At 46.2% G+C, this 18,378-nt stretch overlaps 1 protein-coding gene across 3 annotated transcripts in view; it reads right to left on the bottom strand.

Moving 5' to 3' along the window:
- DPP6 (dipeptidyl peptidase like 6) overlaps positions 1–18,378 on the bottom strand; it is a 941,878-nt gene that overhangs the window by 158,373 nt on the left and 765,127 nt on the right. For all 3 annotated transcript variants that reach the window (XM_040464519.1, XM_040464518.1, XM_040464517.1), the window contains exon 7: positions 12,782–12,863. In XM_040464519.1, coding sequence (XP_040320453.1) covers positions 12,782–12,863 — 82 coding nt within the window. The remainder of the gene's footprint in view (positions 1–12,781; positions 12,864–18,378) is intronic.

Genomic DNA, 18,378 nt, shown 5'->3' with positions numbered 1-18,378 from the left:
GGTCAAGAGCGCAGGGTTCTGATTTGGGCAACAGAAGGGACGGAGATGCCACCTGCTGAGTAACATGTATCACCACACGACACAGAGGTTTGGCAAAAACCCAGGTGAAGCCAGGTGACAAAGTAGCAGAGCCCAGGGGCAGCCGTGGAGTGTGGAGTTAATGCCGGTGTGGTGCCTACGGGAACAGACCCAGTGCAGACAGACCTGTGCTCCAGGCACAAAGCCTAGGTGGCAACGTCCTACTGAAGTTCTGGGCTGGTCCCGGCTCATCCCCATGTGTAATTTACACTCATAAAATCAGGCCCAACCAAGGAAATGAAAACATAGTTCCAGCTGTTAATAGCCATCGAAGCCATTACAGTAAAAACCAAAAGCATTCAGATAAATGAGTAGGTTTCCAACTTGAACAACAGCTAGAAATATCAATTCGCTAATTTGCTATGTGCTCTTTATAAGTGTAAGTAGTTGAGCTATGGTTAAGCCATGCTACACATAAAAATAAACACATCCAAAATAAATAAATCGGGATCTGTTTGTTTTTTTAACTGACTCGTTGCTTATCTATGCTCACTTGTAGCATTGTTCTTTTTAGAACGTGATTTAAGTTTACACTGAAATCACTGCTTTTGTTTTGTAAGGCAAATTTAAAGGTGAACTATCATGAGTCGACCCAGGATCCCCAGGAGTTACACAACTAACATAAATGCCTCGTGGACTGAACACAACCAGCTCAAAGAATGGAAAGACACTGGTGTCAGGAAAGGTGTCTTAAAGAAGCGAGGTACTGTGACTTTCCAGTGTTTGTAATTGATTTGTAATAATCCATGAAGTCTAACAAAATGTCATCAAGGAGGAGTCCCGTGAAGTCTGTTTTGAAGAAAGGGCAGAAGGAGTTATTTGCAAATAACTGACCTTGATGTTGCTAAGATGTCTCCAAAGTTCTCGGAAGCAAGAACTAAGTGAGCTAAGTCTTACCTGTGCTGGTCCCTAAGTATTTCCGCGTCATTCACCAATCCAGATACGACTGGCAGAGAAGTGAGGAACAAGTCTGATGGTTTGCTCTGATATTAAACAGAACGAAATCACTTTTGGTGCCTTGGTGGGGTAAGCACAGAGAGTACTTAATCCTCTGAAATTCCCGAGGAAAGCCAGCGGGTTCTACCCCTTTGGTCAGAAAGTTCAGTTCAGCCTGTTCTTGACACATTTTAATAGTGAGAACCCACATCTCAGTTTGGAGATGATTCATAGCATAACAAACAGAGGGGAAAAAAAAGTCTGACTCTAAAATCTAGAATTCTTGCCATGGTATTGCTTATCATCTGAACCGCTGAGCTGATTAAGCATCAGACAAGTTGTTACATCTTAAAATGTTGAGGTTATGACACCAGGTTTTTCCAATTTCCATGAACTTGGGATCCATGCCCATAAATCTGACATTTAATTTTACTTTCCCTTTTGGATATCATCCATTTAACGAGTATTTGTTGAAAACCTGTATTCTGCTAGCTAGGGAGCTATGGGCTATGCAAGAGTGAAATGCAATGAAAAACATTCTTTGTCCTTGATCAGCTTACATTTGATCTGGGAGATAAAGTTATTCAAAATCAAAATGACTGGATAATAAAACAAAGTGGCCCGTGAGGAACTGTTATTATCTGTGGCACTGACGATGTTACAGCCTTTTAGAAGAAGGAGAAGTCATGGTTATTCTCAATGGCCAAAGACATGGGGCCATTCCTTTGATATTTTCCAATTGCGAAATATTTTAGGAATCATGAGAAAGAGGTGTTCCTTCCACTCACATGGGAGAAGTCCACGAGAAGGTCTAAAAAAGCCCATTACGGACACTAAGGAGAAGTTTTAGCAGCACAAATGGTACAGGTCACCTCTTAAGCTACTGGAATTATCTCCAAATGGCCAGAGCCTGCTCTCTCCACCCAATGGGGGATGTCTGCCTGGGGCTGCAAATGTGAACCCGGCTGCCACCCTGGCACCCCCATCGAAGGTCAAAAAAGGTTATTTTAATTTATAATTGCCTTGTTACATTATCTAAGGAACCAATCATTAAAGGCACTCTTTCTTAATGCAGTGTTCCAGTCCTGCTTTTAAACTCTATTTGATAGATTACCCTGAAATTCTCTAACCTAATATTCCCAAGGTTGATGTGGGCACCCTTTTAAATTAGATTTTTTGTAAGAGCAACACACTGTTTCCAGCACAACTGCATCGGGGAAGCTCTGATCAGGAAGAAAACACAGTTTATGCTCACAGACCATCATGGACAACCAGGTCAGGTCTGGCTTTCAACCCAAAATCCATCTTTTTCTTAATTGCTTGGGCTGACACGTGGGATCTGGAAAATAACCTCTCAAGGGTTTGCAGCGGAGCCAGGAGAAAGGACACATTTGCATAGCACTTTGAAACTAACACAGTTAAAGGCACTGTCCCCCCACCCAGGACTGACTTCCTCAGGTCCGTCCCAGCAGAGAGCGCTGTGCTCTACCCCATGGGATTGTCGGAGCACATGTCTACTGAGCGGAATTTGTGAACCTCAGATTTGACGATGGGCTTTCTTTTCTCCCCCATTTCTAATGCATATATAATGTTGTGTCCAGGAAACCTTTAGAAGTGGGTGAAATGTGCATAGTTTGGCCAGACCAAAATAAGCATCTTTCCTCATATGCAAAACATATACCAAATATCTTATGTTTAGTCCTAATGCTAATTAATAGATGATACAGTTCCCATGTTCATACGCAATCCACCTGCTACTTTTTAACGCTTGTGGTTGCAGACAAGTCCATCCCGCCAATGTGCCATGCTTTAGCAGATCACTCTCCTATGAACACTTAGGATATGTATAGCCTTTAACAATTATTATTACAGGGGTGCATGGCTGCCTCAGTCAAGCATCTGACTTTTGATTTCGGCTCAGGTCATGATCGCACCGTTTGCGGTTCAAGCCCTGAGTCAGGTTCTGTGTTGACAGTGTGGAGCCTGCTTGGGATCCTCTCTCTCCCTCTCCCCTGCTTGCTGTCTCTGTGTCTCTCTCAAAATAAACAAACTTAAAACACATTACAGATAACAGTGTTTGGAATGCATTTGTGACTATTGTTTCTGGCTTCTCTTTAGAAGGGACTTCTTTGCTAACGTGGGGACATGTTTTGTGACTCTTACTACATATTTTTTGTATTGTGTCAAGAATGAATTTGCTCTTACGCCCCTACCCTGTGTTCATACAGCAGGACAAAACATTTAAAAACTACACAGTTTACTATTTACATTGTTGCCTTCACTTCCTTTAAAAGCCCACAGTTATAAGCTGCTTTTGTGTTTGGACATGCCCGTGTTTTAAGCTGCTTTTGTGTTTGGACATGCCCGTGTTTTCCGAGAGCCTGTTGGTGGAAGTAAAAAGCACCAACCACCACCTCCTAATTCCCCTCATTCCTTAAATTAAAAAAAAAAAAATTGTGTTTATTTATTTACTTTGAGAGGGAGAGACAGAGAGAGCTAGCAGGGGAGGGGCAGAGACACAGGGAGAGAGAATCCCAAGCAGGCTCCCACACTGTCAGCGCAGAGCCTGATGTGGGGCTTGAACTCACAAACCGTGACATCACGACCTGAGCCAAAGATGGACGCTTAACAGATTGAGCCAGTCAGGTGCCCCCTTTTTAAAAAAATGTTTTGTTTTTTTTTTTTTATTTTTTTTTTTCAACATTTATTTATTTTTGGGACAGAGAGAGACAGAGCATGAACGGGGGAGGGGCAGAGAGAGAGGGAGACACAGAATCGGAAACAGGCTCCAGGCTCTGAGCCATCGGCCCAGAGCCTGACGCAGGGCTCGAACCCATGGACCATGAGATCGTGACCTGAGCTGAAGTCGGACGCTTAACCGACTGCGCCACCCAGGCGCCCCTAAAAAAATGTTTTTTAAGAAATTCGCCTCATTCTTTACCTATGACTGTCAGGCAGTTCCGCCATGTTGCCCCATCCACTCGGGGTAAGTGACAAAAACGTGGCTTATTTACTAGAGTGCACATTAAGTGAGGGAGTCCCACAGGGCCACCAAGTGAGAGTGCATTGCGTTAAACTTGAAGGGTACCCTTGGTGAGCTAGTAAATCACTCACTGAACTGGCTCCATCCATTACTTGAGGATACATAAGGCAATTTCCACCCCAGTGATATTAATTTCTTGGCTACTGTCATGGGCTTCAGTGCCCATGATGAATGTTTTTACAATGAATACCAAATTAACCCAAACTGATTAGAGGCTTTTATAAGTTATTAATGGGATGTCACTTCAGTCTGGTCCTCTCCATGTCTACGACATTTCATTAAATAATTTCCTCTTGCTGGAAAGATCCATCTTTCTCCCCTCATTGGACTTGTCAACGTTGATAAAACTCTGCTTTGCCCCCTTAGTGACTCAGAAGCGGGTAAGCAACTTGCCCTTGGGCAGACAGCTCACCCGTTTCTGCTCAGGTGGCTGCCTGATCAGGGTCAGGAGAGAGAGTCACCATCCAGCTCGAGGTCCTGGGGTCACGGCAGGGTACCTGGGACAGGGAAACAGGAGGTCCTCAGGCCTTCCCCCACCATTACTGAGTTATCACAGACACGTCACATTGTGTTAAGTTTAAGGTGATGTCATGTACTTCTCTATTGGAAGATTACTGCCTCCCTCCTGACACATAATTACCTGACATAAGTCAGGCAGAGAAAGACAAATACTGTATGATCTCACTCACTGTGGAATCTACAAAGTCTGAACTCACAGAAACCGGGAATAGAACGGTGGTCACCAGGCACTGGGGGGGCGGGGGGAGGGGAGACAACAGATGCTGGTCTCAGGGTACAAATTTCCCGTTACAAGATGACTAAGTTCTGGGGCTCCAACGTCCAGGTTTCTTATAGGAACATATTCCCTCCGTTTGAGGGATCATTTCTGGGGTGACCTCGGAGCAGGGGAACTGCCATCACCTTTAATGGCCTTTTCTAAGGAGACGGACAGTTGCCAACCTGCCAGGAGCTACAGGCTTAGAGGGACAGGGACTGATGGGAAGCTTTCTGAACAGCATCCTTCACCACCTGCAAGCTGGAGAAGAGCCAAAGAAGAGCCTGAGCCCTCTGGGCGCCCACCCACACACCCGTGTTATCTCCCTGCGTTACCTGTAGCCTCGTTCACCTTTGGACACATACCAGACACTCATTTGATGACATTCCTGTTTTTTTCTTATTCTCTACATTTTGGTTAAGCCAAGTAATAATCCTAATAGCAGCAGCACAACAATCCATCATTTACTGAGTATTTTCATTATATGAGGTTCTACACCATGTACTTCTAATAAATTAACCGAATCCGTACAGTGACCTCTACAAGATACACGTTATTATGTCCAGTTTACAGATGAGGAAACTGAGGCTTGGAGAGATTAAGTGCCTTAAGATCACACCTTTGGCAAGTACCAGAACCCAGATCTGAAAGTGGCCTCCTGACTCTACAGGTTTTGTTTTTAACAGCCTTAAAAAATAGGAGGGCCGGGGCGCCTGGGTGGCGCAGTCGGTTAAGCGTCCGACTTCAGCCAGGTCACGATCTTGCAGTCCGTGAGTTCGAGCCCCGCGTCGGGCTCTGGGCTGATGGCTCAGAGCCTGGAGCCTGTTTCCGATTCTGTGTCTCCCTCTCTCTCTGCCCCTCGCCCGTTCATGCTCTGTCTCTCTCTGTCCCAAAAATAAATAAACGTTGAAAAAAAAATTAAAATAAAAAATAGGAGGGCCTGGGTGACTCAGTCGGTTGAACACCTGACTTCAGCTCAGGTCATGGTCTCACGGTTCGTGGGTTCAAGCCCTGCACTGGGCTCTGTGCTGACTCGGAGCCTGGAGCCTGCTTCGGATTCTGTATCTCCCCCTCTCTCTACCCTTCCCCTGCTTGTTCTCTCTCTCTTAAAAATAAATAAACTTAAAAAAAATAGAACAAACTGGGTGGCTCCATTGGTGGAGGGTCCTACTCGTGATTTTGGCTCAGGTCACGATCTCACAGTTTGTGGGTTCGAGCCCCGCGTCAGGCTCTTTGCTGACAGCTCAGCCTGGAACCTGCTTCAGATTCTGTGTCTCCCTCTCTCTCCGCACCTCCCCCACTCATGCTCACTTGCTATCTCTCTCTCTCAAAATAAATAAATACACATTAAAAAAAGAGAACAAACTAAAGGTTCTTCTCCTTCTAAGGCTCTAAATGAAGACCTTTAGATTCTGAGACGGAACAGGCAGTTGTAATGTTACAATGAGGTTTTCAGATGAGGGCTTGTCGTTCAGGGTTGGGTTGTCCCTGGGTTCCTGCCGTCTTGCATGGTAGCAGGTGTCCTGGCTGCACCTGCCCATCCCTGGGTGAGGGCGGGGCCTTGCGGTGACTGCCACCCACTCGTCCCTTCCGTCTGCACTTGGCTACCTCACGGAGAGCAGGGTCCCTGCGTGGATGCCAGTGTGTCTGCAGATGCCCACACCTGCACGGAGTGAATCCTCAGGTCTATTACCTATCTGCTCTTTATTCCCTTTAACAGAGCATTTTGGTGTTTCAAGAACAATCTCTCTATCTGGTATCTCATGTTGAACTACTGACATTTTGGTGGCGTGAATTTTTACAATGCTAATCGCTATTTTAAAAAAAAACTTTTAAACATTTATTTATTATTGAGAGACAGAGACAGACAGAGCATGAGCATGGGAGGGGCAGAGAGACAGGGAGACACAGAACCCGAGGCAGGCTCCAGGCTCCGAGCTGTCAGCACAGAGCCCGACGCGGGGCTTGAGCTCACAGACCGCGAGATCGTGACCTGCGCGGAAGTCGGACGTTTTACTGACTGAGCCACCCAGGCGCCCCATCTAACGGGCTATTTTTAAAGGTTCTTTTCCTTTACAGGAGAAACTTGAGTGCTCTGCAGTGGCCGAGGGTGAGCACAAAAACCTTTCAGCTCTAATTCTTCCGGATCGTTCACTGACTCCCAGAGGCATGGCTTGCTTGCTATGAGTCCACAGGGAGCACGAGGCGATGCCAGTGACCCCGGGAAGTGAGACCCTCGCTCTCTTTTGCTGTTGACATGTTAGAAAGAACCCTGGGTAAAATGGTGCGCTAAAAACAGTGGGCCCAGAGGACTCAGGAGAAGCTGATTTGTAGAGCTTGGCTTCTTTAGAACAGACTCAGTCATTTGACCGTGGCAGTTGTTACATTACAGACCTAAAGACGCGTGCCTCTAACCACTAAGGGGGAGGATGGTCCAGGGCTCCTGCAGAGGTGCTCACAGCAGGCAGCTCAGAGGACATGGGGGGAAAAGGTTGCACGGGGGAGGGCTGCTGGGACCCTGGAAGGAAAGTCTGACGGAAGGTGGGGCTTGAGAATCCACAATGAAAACGGGGGCCTGGTTGGTCCCCTCAAGGAGGCCCAGGCTTCAGTCTTGGCTGAGACTGTGGCCGGGAGCAGAACTGCTCTGCAGGAAGAACATCAAGCGGCCAGGGAATGATGGCATGTCCTCACCGTCAGGAGGGCTCTGCTGCAGCCGGCATCACTGCACCAAGACTGGGGGCCCAAGAGTCCTGGCTGGAAACTCGGCCAGCACCCACGCAGGGACGCGGGGCAGTCACGCGTCCTGCCATGGACAGGACACTGAGCTTGTGCCGAGGGGACGGAGATGCAGCGGGGCGGGCAGGGCAGCACGGAACAGGCGCAGGTGCCGATGGCTAGTAACCATGGTGACAGGTGCCTTGTCCATGAGGTGGAGACAGCTGTGCCTTGCTTCTGCATCTCCGGCATTTAGTGAAACTCCAGTGTCTAGACCACAGGAAGTGTTCAGTGGGAATTTACTAAACCGTGAACAAATGCGTGAGCGAATGATGGTCAAAACTGTGTGTGCACAAAGGACTGGCCTTCAGGTCCCTCACCGGTCGCTGGCTGACCAACCACAGCAACCGCCAGTCACCCCCGTCAACCCGAGAGCTCTCGGGGCCGAGAATGTTGCAGAGTCCAGTCTGTCCTGCGACCTCGTCAGGAGAGCTGCTATCTGAGCCATTTACAAAGAAGCCACTGAAGCAGATTCCTCAACTCTCCTTGGGGAGTCATTCTGTCCATGACTTTCCCCGGAGAAGTATCCTCGGGTCTATCAAGCCAGGTAATCAAGGCAATTTTTCACACAGTGTAGCTGAAGTCCCCCCATCTGGGTAAACATAGTTAATTTTATTCCCTCGTTTCCAGGAAGACACGGAGCGGTCTCTCACTGTCATCCACACCGCAGCCTTGCGTGCCTCGGGAGACTACGACGGAGTCGGCTTCCGGTTCGACGCGGGAGAGCGCAGCCTGTGAGCATCCCTCCGTGTTCTTCTGCTGGACTGTCACCTGCATGCCGGGACCGCTCCGGTGGCAGTTCTGACAGGTTTCCCGGCCGGCTACCCCATCTGCTCGTCATCTGTCAGGTGCTGAAGCCACCTCGGTGTTGAAGAGCTCCCAAGGGGCTTATGAGGCTCCCCTTTCAAAGCTGTCCGTTTGTCACCATCGTGGTAGCAGGCCAACCGAACAGGAGACCATTTTCTGCCTCTGATCATCCGAGTAGGCCAGCAAAGATGCCAGCCTCCAATCCTTACTGTTGTCTAATGCCGTGCAATCACATTTGTAGAACTTTCCACGGCACTTGGCTCCAAAGGGAAACATGCAACAATTCTCCAAAGTACCCTAGGCGTGCGCGCTAACCCGCTAAGACAGGCCGAGGGGGCCTGAGCTCCAGGAGCGTGCTAGAGACGCACAGGAGGCCCCCGCTTCTGACTCTTGATTTCAACTCAGGTCGTGACCTCACGGCTTGTGAGTTCGAACCCCACGTCAGGCCCTGCGCTGACAGTGCAGAGCCTGCTTGGGATTCTCTCTCCTTCTCTCTTTGGCCCTCCCCTGCTTGCGTGCTCTCTTTCTCTCTCTCTCAAGATAGATAAATAAACAAACATTAAAACGATGTCCTTGCAGAGATTATGTATTAGAAGATGCAAGGCTACGTTCAGACGGACAAACTGTCATATTGAAGGTTGGCAGAGACAGGACTTCACATGAACAGACACACACGTAAGGGGGAGGGCTTCACCAAAGATCGAAGAAGAGAAACTCAGAGAAGCACTCCATGTAGGCCAAAGTTTATCTGCAGGGGATAAAGTACGGGGAAAACTTTGGAAATCACGTGTTTTCAATGTGAATGGCTATGTCCACTGACCACATTAAGATGGAGGGGAAGACACTTCCTCAACCCTTTACATATATTTTCTCCCTTAATCTCATTTAATCTAGCCAAATCCATTTGCCTATTTTTAGGCTCAGCCGGCTCCTCTAACAACAGGCCCATCAGGCAGTACTTATTACCTAAGATGTGAACGGAAGGTCCGACAAAAGTTACCCTAGGAGGCAAGAGTCAGTAACTGGAGGCCGTGTGGAGATACGAGAGAACGCCGTTAGCCTGCTCCCAGGGTGGAGTGCCGTCTCCCTGGGACTTACGGGGTCCCCGAGCCAAAGGGGCTGCTGAAATCACTCCTCACCAGGAGGTGAGGATGCTCAGAAAGCCCTCCGGTGAACTTGAACTCCAGTTGTGTTCTCTGTTCCCGAAGGAGCATCACTCATTTTAGTCTGACTCTTTATAATTAGAGTAGATTTCCTTCGGGGAGTATTATTTGCTTTTTCAAGTAAACTGGCAATGAGGGGTTTGTTAGTGTCTTTGCAAAGCCTGCTCACGGGTTGCAGACTTTCTTTGCCGAGAAAGCGAGCCCCGGGAGTACCTGTCACCAGGGTGCTGGTCCCCGGGCCGGGCTCTCCTCAGTTGAGGACGGCCAAGAGAGCATACGATCCCCCCGAAACACGGGTCAGCAACCACAGCCTTTGGGCCAGAATATCTGTGTGTGTAAATAAAGTTTTTTTTTTTTTTAATTTTTTTTTTTTAACGTTTATTTATTTTTGAGACAGAGAGAGACACAGCATGAACGGGGGAGGGGCAGAGAGAGAGGGAGACACAGAATCAGAAGCAGGCTCCAGGCTCCGAGCCATCAGCCCAGAGCCCGACGCGGGGCTCGAACTCGCGGACCACGAGATCGTGACCTGAGCCGAAGTCGGACGCTTAACAGACTGAGCCACCCAGGCGCCCCAGATAAAATTTTATCAGAACAAAATACTGTCCATCTCTTTCTGTGTTGACTACAACCGCTCTCTCTACAACAGCACAGTGGGGAGTTGAGACCCAGACGTTCCTGTGCGGGCTTGCAAAGCCTAAAACACCTGCTACCTGGCCCCTTAAGAGGAACAGCGTGCTGACTCCTGCATCCTGTACACGACGCTCTCCGGGGTGAGTTATATTGCCTACCGACCACACTCGGTACAAGAACTGTATAATAAAAACTGGAAGTTCAAAAATGTTAATAACTGAAAAATTCCCTGAGCACATCAGTACTTTTGGTACTAAGCCCAAATACTAGCAATTATTACTTACCTGAACATTCATTTCCTTGGAGCAGAAAGGAAGTTGAACTTCCCTACTGTTAAGTAATGTCCTGAACATCCACACAGATCGTGGCTGCTTGTCTGCACCCAGTCACTTTGTGTTTAAGTGACTGAGGGTCACAAGGATATATTATGTAATAAACCCATTCATGCATCCATTTAAAAACATTTTTTTAATGTTTATTTATTTTTGAGAGAGAGACAGAGAGACAGAGTACGAGCAGGGGAGGGGCAGAGAGAGAGGGAGACACAGAATCCAAAGCAGGCTCCAGGCTCCGAGCCGTCAGCACAGAGCCTGACGCGGGGCTCGAACCCACGAACTGCAAGATCATGACCTGAGCCGAAGTCGGACGCTTAACCGACTGAGCCACCCAGGCACCTCCATGCATCCATTTTTGACCTCAACAAATGTATCCTGAGCACTAGGCGCTGGGCTAGGCACTCAGAATACAAGATGACGGAGCTGGATGCCCAGATGAAGCTGGAGGAACAGAGGAGAGACCCCAAGTTCACACCAAGAAATCCAAGTGAGGGGAGTCTGCACGGAGACACGGGAGTCCAGAGACGGAGCCAGCAGTGGGGAGTGGAGTCAGGGACGCTTTCTCAGAGAACCTGGTGCCTACTTAGCTTTGCTGCCAGTTCTTTAAGAGGTTGAGCAGGATGACTGTGACCCTTCAGCCCACCCCCAACCCCTGGAAAGCCGGGCACGAGCAGCTTCGGATACGGAAGGGGCTGGCCTACTACGTAAGTGGCCTAGAGAGGGAACATTCTGCAGCTCCATCTACCTGCAAATTCCAGACAGAATTCTAAAGTGTGTGTGTTTGCTTGCACGCACGTGCTCACACCCGTCCTTCTTTAGGAACTGTGGGTTAAATTTACCGTAAACCAAAAGCCCTTTCCAGAAGGCAGGACCAGGCTGTGCGACCCTGGTTCCAGGGTCTGGCCTCTCCTGAGTGCTGATGGGGAAGCGTGAGGCCCTAAGCTTAGTGATAATCACCGGGACACAAGGGAAGAGGCCGTGGGCCTGCCGGGAAGAGACGCTGACCAGTGTGTGAGTCACAACGTCCTCACCCTGACGCCTGTACGGAGGCTGGGCAGTGGCCCCTCAGGAAGGCTGCCCACCCGTGAGCTCTTCCCCGCGTGGGGGAATGAGGCCGGCGTGCAAGGCTGTGGGCAGCGGGCTGCCCGAGGGCCGTGGAGACTTGGGAGAGCCTCTGTGGAGGCAACATGTCACTTGTACGGAGTGATCTGACGGATATGGGTGCACTTTGCTCCCAGACACACCTTCCATCATGACATCAGAGGGACTTAAAGTCAGCTGTTGGAGACTCAGTCACGCGAGTCTCGGGCTTCCACAACCTCCTATGACGTCGCGGCTTCTCCTTGTGGAAGAGTTAGCGTCTCTGAGGAAAGGTGAGTTTCGTCTCCTTGTAACTGAGTTGGCGGGGGGTGTTCACCCGCCTCCCGGCCTCCCCCTTCCCCCCAAGTCACAAGCTGACTCCCACTGGCTAAACATGCTTTTCGAATCCTGATCGCTGTGTGTCGGGCACCGGGGACCCTTTAGTCGTAGCTAGGACAGTTCTGTGGCCTGTATCTTCCTATTTCCTTAAGTCATTTCAAGGAAATGGAATTAATATGCAACCAGTATAACCATACCATTGGGAAAAATAAGATTATTTCAATTCCTAAGACAACAGACAGACTGTCCAATACGATCTCACCTCAAGCTTTTTAAAATAATCATTTTCTGTGTTATTTTAGGAAAAGTGTTTTTAAAATGCCGCTGTATGTAATCAGCATCAAGACGCAGAAGGACATGATGTGAAGCCATGAGGCAGCGCTGGCCGCATGCCGACGCCGCTCGCAGGGAGGACGGCTCCACGATGGCCAGCAAATCCACCTTCTCCCAAAACCCTCCGAAGAACAGAGCCAGGCTTCCAAGAGCAAAACGAAAGAAACCCGCAACGGCTCCGTGACTCTGCTAATTCCCATTGGTCTTTTCGACAAGGTTTATCTCCTTGACCTCACGGTACGTCTGGAGTCTACACGCAGCTAGCTAAGTGGGGACCACTTCAAGGGTCTCAGATCTGGGAACCGTGTTACATAATTCTCTAATCAAAAAAAGAAATGTCCATTTTACACAGGCGAATATTCTGGTGTACCTTTCCAAATTTCAACTCATGCAAACACAGACCCTGAACGTAGTGAGCGGATCCCGCCTACAATGTGTAAACTTCATCAAATTCAAACCTGGTCACTGAGCTCGATTGGCTTACCAGCTGCTGGCCTTTGGGGCCCCACCCTGCATACTGAAGCTTCGCATTGCTCACTTCCGGTGGGTCCAGACTTTGAGGGTCCCTGAAAGAAAATAAATGAAGAAACAACCAATCAATCAATCAACATGGTGGGAGACAAGAATGGTCTATGTTTATCCTCCTCCTCTCATTTCTTCCCTTCAGCCACTGTATGAATTTCAGAAGCTCGTGTTATTACATAGTATGTCTCAGCCTTCCATTAGACTTCTTCAGAATGAAGCTGAGACTGGCCCGTCACTGCTTAACCCAAATAGTAAATATTTATCAAGAGACAACCAGCAGAGGTCTGTAGGTCAGTTATTAAAACGTCCAACACCAGTCAACGTTACAAATGGAAATGCATGACTATGCAGTGGCAAGCCCTGTGGCTTCTGTCTCTATCTTGGGTTTTCCTGGCAGATGGCTTCTCTCCTAAGCATACTGCTAGGTCATTCTGACCTTCCAAAACCAGTGGCCTCAGGACAGACTTCACCCTTTGGTTTACACGGGGAGGGAGGGAGGGAGGGAGAGAGAGAAGGAAGGAAAGGGAGAGAGGAAGGTTGAAAGACTGTCTTCCTTTCAGACATCACTGAGGTTCTTTATTTACTGATATGCAAAATACTATGCTAACAAAATCCTGCTAAGGTGCTTAAATAAATGTCATAATGAACATGAAGAAAACCTAACACTTGTATAGGTCTTAAATACTTCAGTATATTTTGTAGCTACTATTATCTACAACATGCGGAAAAGACTCATTTTCATATGTTTTTCAGATGACGTTATATCTGTGTTCTGCTGGATGGGCCTGACTCTGTCGGGTTTACGCCCTATCACTTGGCTATGATGTGCGTCATGCAGAAGGCATAGCTGTGAAGGTGCTCACTCGTCCACTGAGAGGCTGTGGCTGAATGGTCTCTGAAAGAGGAGGAAGGTGAATTTTAGGAGAACAAAGGAGATGAGGCAGAAAGGGAAGGGAGGCAAAGTGAGTAGGTGCCGACCCTGGGCTTGAGTCAGCAGAAACTTCTAAAGTTGCTAATACTTAATAATACTACCAGGACAAAACAGAATTCACTTAAGAGTAAAAAGCACTGGCGAAGGCGAGATAGTCTTCAATACCCCCGCGTAGTTTTAGATGGGGTCCCTGGGTCTAAAGAGACCAGGGAAGCTTGAAGATGGGGTGATTAGTTGCTAAGTAGTGGATGACAATTGATAACAGGACTCAGCCGGGAAGGCTGATGGCCAGGCATTTATTTAGAAGAATAAGGGAGGGGTCTTAACATTCCCAGTTGCAAAGGAATCTTAACAAACCCTACCATGTGTATGTCTTTAATGTTCCAAACTATTTTCATAACATGGGTGACTTCCTCTTTAACCTTACATAGGGAAAGGCTTTCTAAGGAGGATTCAAAATCCAGAAGCAATAAAAGAGTGATACATTTGACTACATAAACATTTTTAAGTTTTTTTTTGCCTCACAAAGACATCATGAACAAAAGGCAACTGACAAACTGGGACAAATTATTCATAACATGTACCATGGACAAAGAGTGAATATCCATTATGTATTTAAAAAACTCTAAAATATCGAGGTGACAAAAGACAAAAAAAGTAGAAACAGGAGAAAAAGACATGAGCGGACAAATCACAAAAAGGATATAAAAGGTCCTCAGATACATTAAAAAGCACCAAACGCACGCCAAATTATAGAAATAGACTCACTGAATCGCCATTTTTCACCTATGAAACTGCTCCCCGATGCCCTCCCAAAAAAGAAAGAAAAGTATGGCACACTGTATTGGTGAGGCTGTGAGGAAAAAGGTGTCCTCATACTTTGCACTGAAAAATAGTGCAGTCCTTTTAGAGAGAAATTTGGCAACACCTGATAAAATACACACTTATCCTTTGAACTACATCACTTCCGGGAAGATATACCTCTAACAATACAAAAATAGATATGCAGAAGGTGATGTTCATTGCAGCTCTGTAATGACAAGACATTGGAAACAATACGTGGCTGAACAAACTATGGTTCATCCATACAATGGTACTATGGTACAGCTGCAAGAAAGAACGAAGACCTCTATAAACTGATTGTGGTGATTTTCATCATGGAGCATGTGAAGTCCAACAGACCATCTATAGTATGTGACCCATCATATAAGAAAGGGATCTAAGAAAATACACATACATACATCCTCATTTGTGAAAAAACAAAACAAAACAAAACAAAAAAAACAACACAGGAAGCAGAAACCAGAAACCAGAGGTTGGTTATGTATAGGGGGTGGGTGGGAAGAAGGAGGGATTGGGCATGAGGTGTCTGCATGAGGAAGGAGAAGCACTTCTCTGGGGTATGTTTATTGGTATAACGTCCAGTCTTAGCCCATAGTGGGGTTTCACATACTTTTTGCACACTCCAAAAACAAAACTAACAATAAAAAGCAATCAGGACGTGGGGGAACCCAAAAAAGAATAGCAACACCACAACAAAGTAAAACCCTACTTCAGATAAATCACAAAACTACATGGAAGGGTGGGGAAGGAAAGAACCAACATAAGCAATATCAGAAAACAGTATCTCGACTGGATAGCATAAAGCTAAAGACAAAAAGATCCCTCTGAACTATGGGTTAGCAATTCTGAAACTACTTAATATGTGTGCTGGAATTAAACTACCCTGCAAATATGTACATACATTGGAGAGAATGAAAACCAGTTTTGTTACTGTTGGAAAAACAAGCTACAAGGAAAAGGGGAAGGCTAAAATGAACTGTGTGGAGTTGGCCTGGAATCAGAGGTATTGGTGCAGACTCATGGTTTCTAATACATACATAGATGCAAAATGTAGATATATGTGTGTCCAGGGGTTAGTGTGCATACATATATGTCCTTGCTTTGTTCGTGGAGAGGCTTAGAACCGATGACCCCCAGAAACCATGAGCACACTCAGTGCCCGTATCTTGGTCTCTAAACACCATCATCCAATAAAATAAATAAGGCTCCTCCTCGGAGAAGTAGTTGTATCCAGGCTGGAACAGGGAAATACAGGATGAGTCTGGAACATCTTATGGGGCCAGAAAATGAGGAAATACTCAAGAAAGACAGAAAGAAAGGAATCCTTGTTCGAAGAATGCAGAAGCCAACCTAAAGGAGTTTCTCATGGCCAAAGCTGGAAAAATATGAGTGACAAAATAATTAATAATAGTATCATATTCATCCGTGGAATAAAATCAATATCCATGAGTCCATATTAATATAAATAAGTAATCAAATACAGAAACCAGCTTTCTTGTAAGAGAACACCAATTAATAACTGTGAAAAAGAAAGGGAAGAGTATCACCCTTAGGCTTACATTAATGAATGTTGCAGACAAGATCTACTGATAGGTGCTTACGTTAGTGAACCCAAGTTTGAAGAGAAACAGGATTTGCATAACCTCAAAGCATCTCCCCTCAAGATATTTATCAGTCATAAAGGAGAAGACAGCAACTTTGCAGTGGAGAAACTGGTAGACAGCAACCTAACTAAGAGATTGAGGTCAATGTCACTGGAAATAAGACACATCAACATCATCATGAACACTTTGGTACAATGTGCTGGGAAGGAGAAAAGCATCATCTATATGGTATTTTCACCAAAAATGCATAACCTCACTTCAATCGTGAGAAAACATAAGACAAGCCCAAATTGAGCCTCACTTTATAAAGCAGCTGACCAATAACCTTTGGAAGTGTCAAGATCATGAAAACAAGGAAAGTGAGGAAATGTTACAGGCTGGAGGGGATTAAAAAGAAATAATGTCTAAAGGAACGTGGGATCCTAAGACAGAAAGGAGACACTGGTAGAAAAATTGGTAAAATTCAAATAAGGTGGATTAATAATACTGTGCCAATGTTAATTTCCTGCCCTTGATAATTACACTGTGGTTATAAAATACACTAACAGTATTGCAGGAGTATAGGAGAAGCAGGGATAGGGATATAAGAGAATGATTTGTCCTGTTTTCGCAATTTTTCTTCGTTTAAAATTACTTTAAAATAGAAATCTAAACAAAATTCAAAAAATTGAATAGGTTCTATCTCATTGATTATAACAAATATTATAGAAATGAATTAAAATTAGAGAATTTCCTTCCCACGATACTGCAATCTTGATATTGAATTGACGAAAAAGTCTTTAATACTAGCACGGCATAAGCACTCAATTCATGCAACTGAGGTGACAAACAAATGAGGAGGGATGGATGGGTTATGGTGGTGGCTCTAAGTAAAAGATGTTTTTGCAAGGTTAACGGCAAACCTAACAAATTCATTTGGCCTGGGTTTATCTAGAATTTTCCAAGCATGGAGCACAGCGTAGGAAAAAAGAAATGTTAAAATTCCAGAGTCTTACTGAATACCGAAATTCTCTTTGTTGGGTAATGAATGCCACTGTCTGGGATAATCGAGAACAGCAGGAGATTAGCGTCTCTTTCACCTAGCAAGTGTAAATTCCTATAAATGCTATCCGGAAGTGGTATCTCCAGGTAGACAGAGTGTCCTAGAAGATTTCAATACCATGACCACACGTGCATCCCTCTTTTGTCACCTTCACTCCTTCTCCAGGGCTCACGTATACCCTCTTCCCCTCATGGCCAACACATCAGACAAGCTTCTACAGCCTGAAGACAGCAGAGGCTAGCGGGAAAAGCCAAGTTCCAGCAGGAGCAGGAGGCTGGGTACAACTCTCAGACCAGCCTTAATGAGGAAGCGGGACAAGAGTGACCCTTTCCCCTAAAGAAGGGCCGGGAAAACCAAGAGAAACAATCACTATTTATAAACTGTAACACAGTCTAAGGACGGAACTGTCTTTATTTTTCCCAGCTGGTGCATCTCTGTAAGTTAAATGCCCCCACGATGCCTCAGAGCTGCTTCAGTCCGTCTTTAGGAAAATACCATGGTGCAAGCACCTCACACAGTGCAGGAAGCTGGGATGTGCTGGGAAGAGCTCTAAGAGGCTGCAAATTTAATTCTGAATTCTGCCGCTAACCAGCGGTAGGGTGTGGGGTAATAGGGAAACTTAACCCAAGTTTGTTTCCTCATGTGTAAAATGAGAATAAAAATGCTTGCTTTCCAGGGTTGGACTTAATGTTCCACTGAATATGAAAATAGGTAGTACAGAGCTGACTGAGTAGATATTCAATAAATGCCAGTTTTTTAAATTGGTAAATGGTAAATAATTAAGTTGATCATGCAATCACTATTCATATGCAACTTTAACTAAAGGTCCAATAATATATCAGATAGGAGGACAAATTTACTCTATAGAACTCAGCAATAAAACAAGCACCTTGATTCTTGTATTATATGGGGATGGGTTTAGGAACCCCAACCCTCAACCCTGTTTCTATGAAATCAACCTATATTTTGCATTGGAATGTGATGGTGTAAGATTTGCTTGATTTCAGGGCAGTCTCCTCAACTCCCCCTCGCAAGGGGGGGTCCTTTCTTCAATGACTCCCTTGATGGTCGTCCGTCCTCTGCTCAAACCATCCATGGAATGGCTTTCCTTGCACCATTCTTTCTCTACCCCAGCC

The sequence above is a fragment of the Herpailurus yagouaroundi genome, unplaced genomic scaffold (assembly GCF_014898765.1).
Source record: "Herpailurus yagouaroundi ecotype Mexico unplaced genomic scaffold, PumYag 483, whole genome shotgun sequence".
Lineage (NCBI taxonomy): Eukaryota > Metazoa > Chordata > Mammalia > Carnivora > Felidae > Herpailurus > Herpailurus yagouaroundi.
The sequence above is the reverse complement of the archived record's forward strand: the minus strand, read 5'-3'. Positions and strand labels throughout refer to the sequence as shown.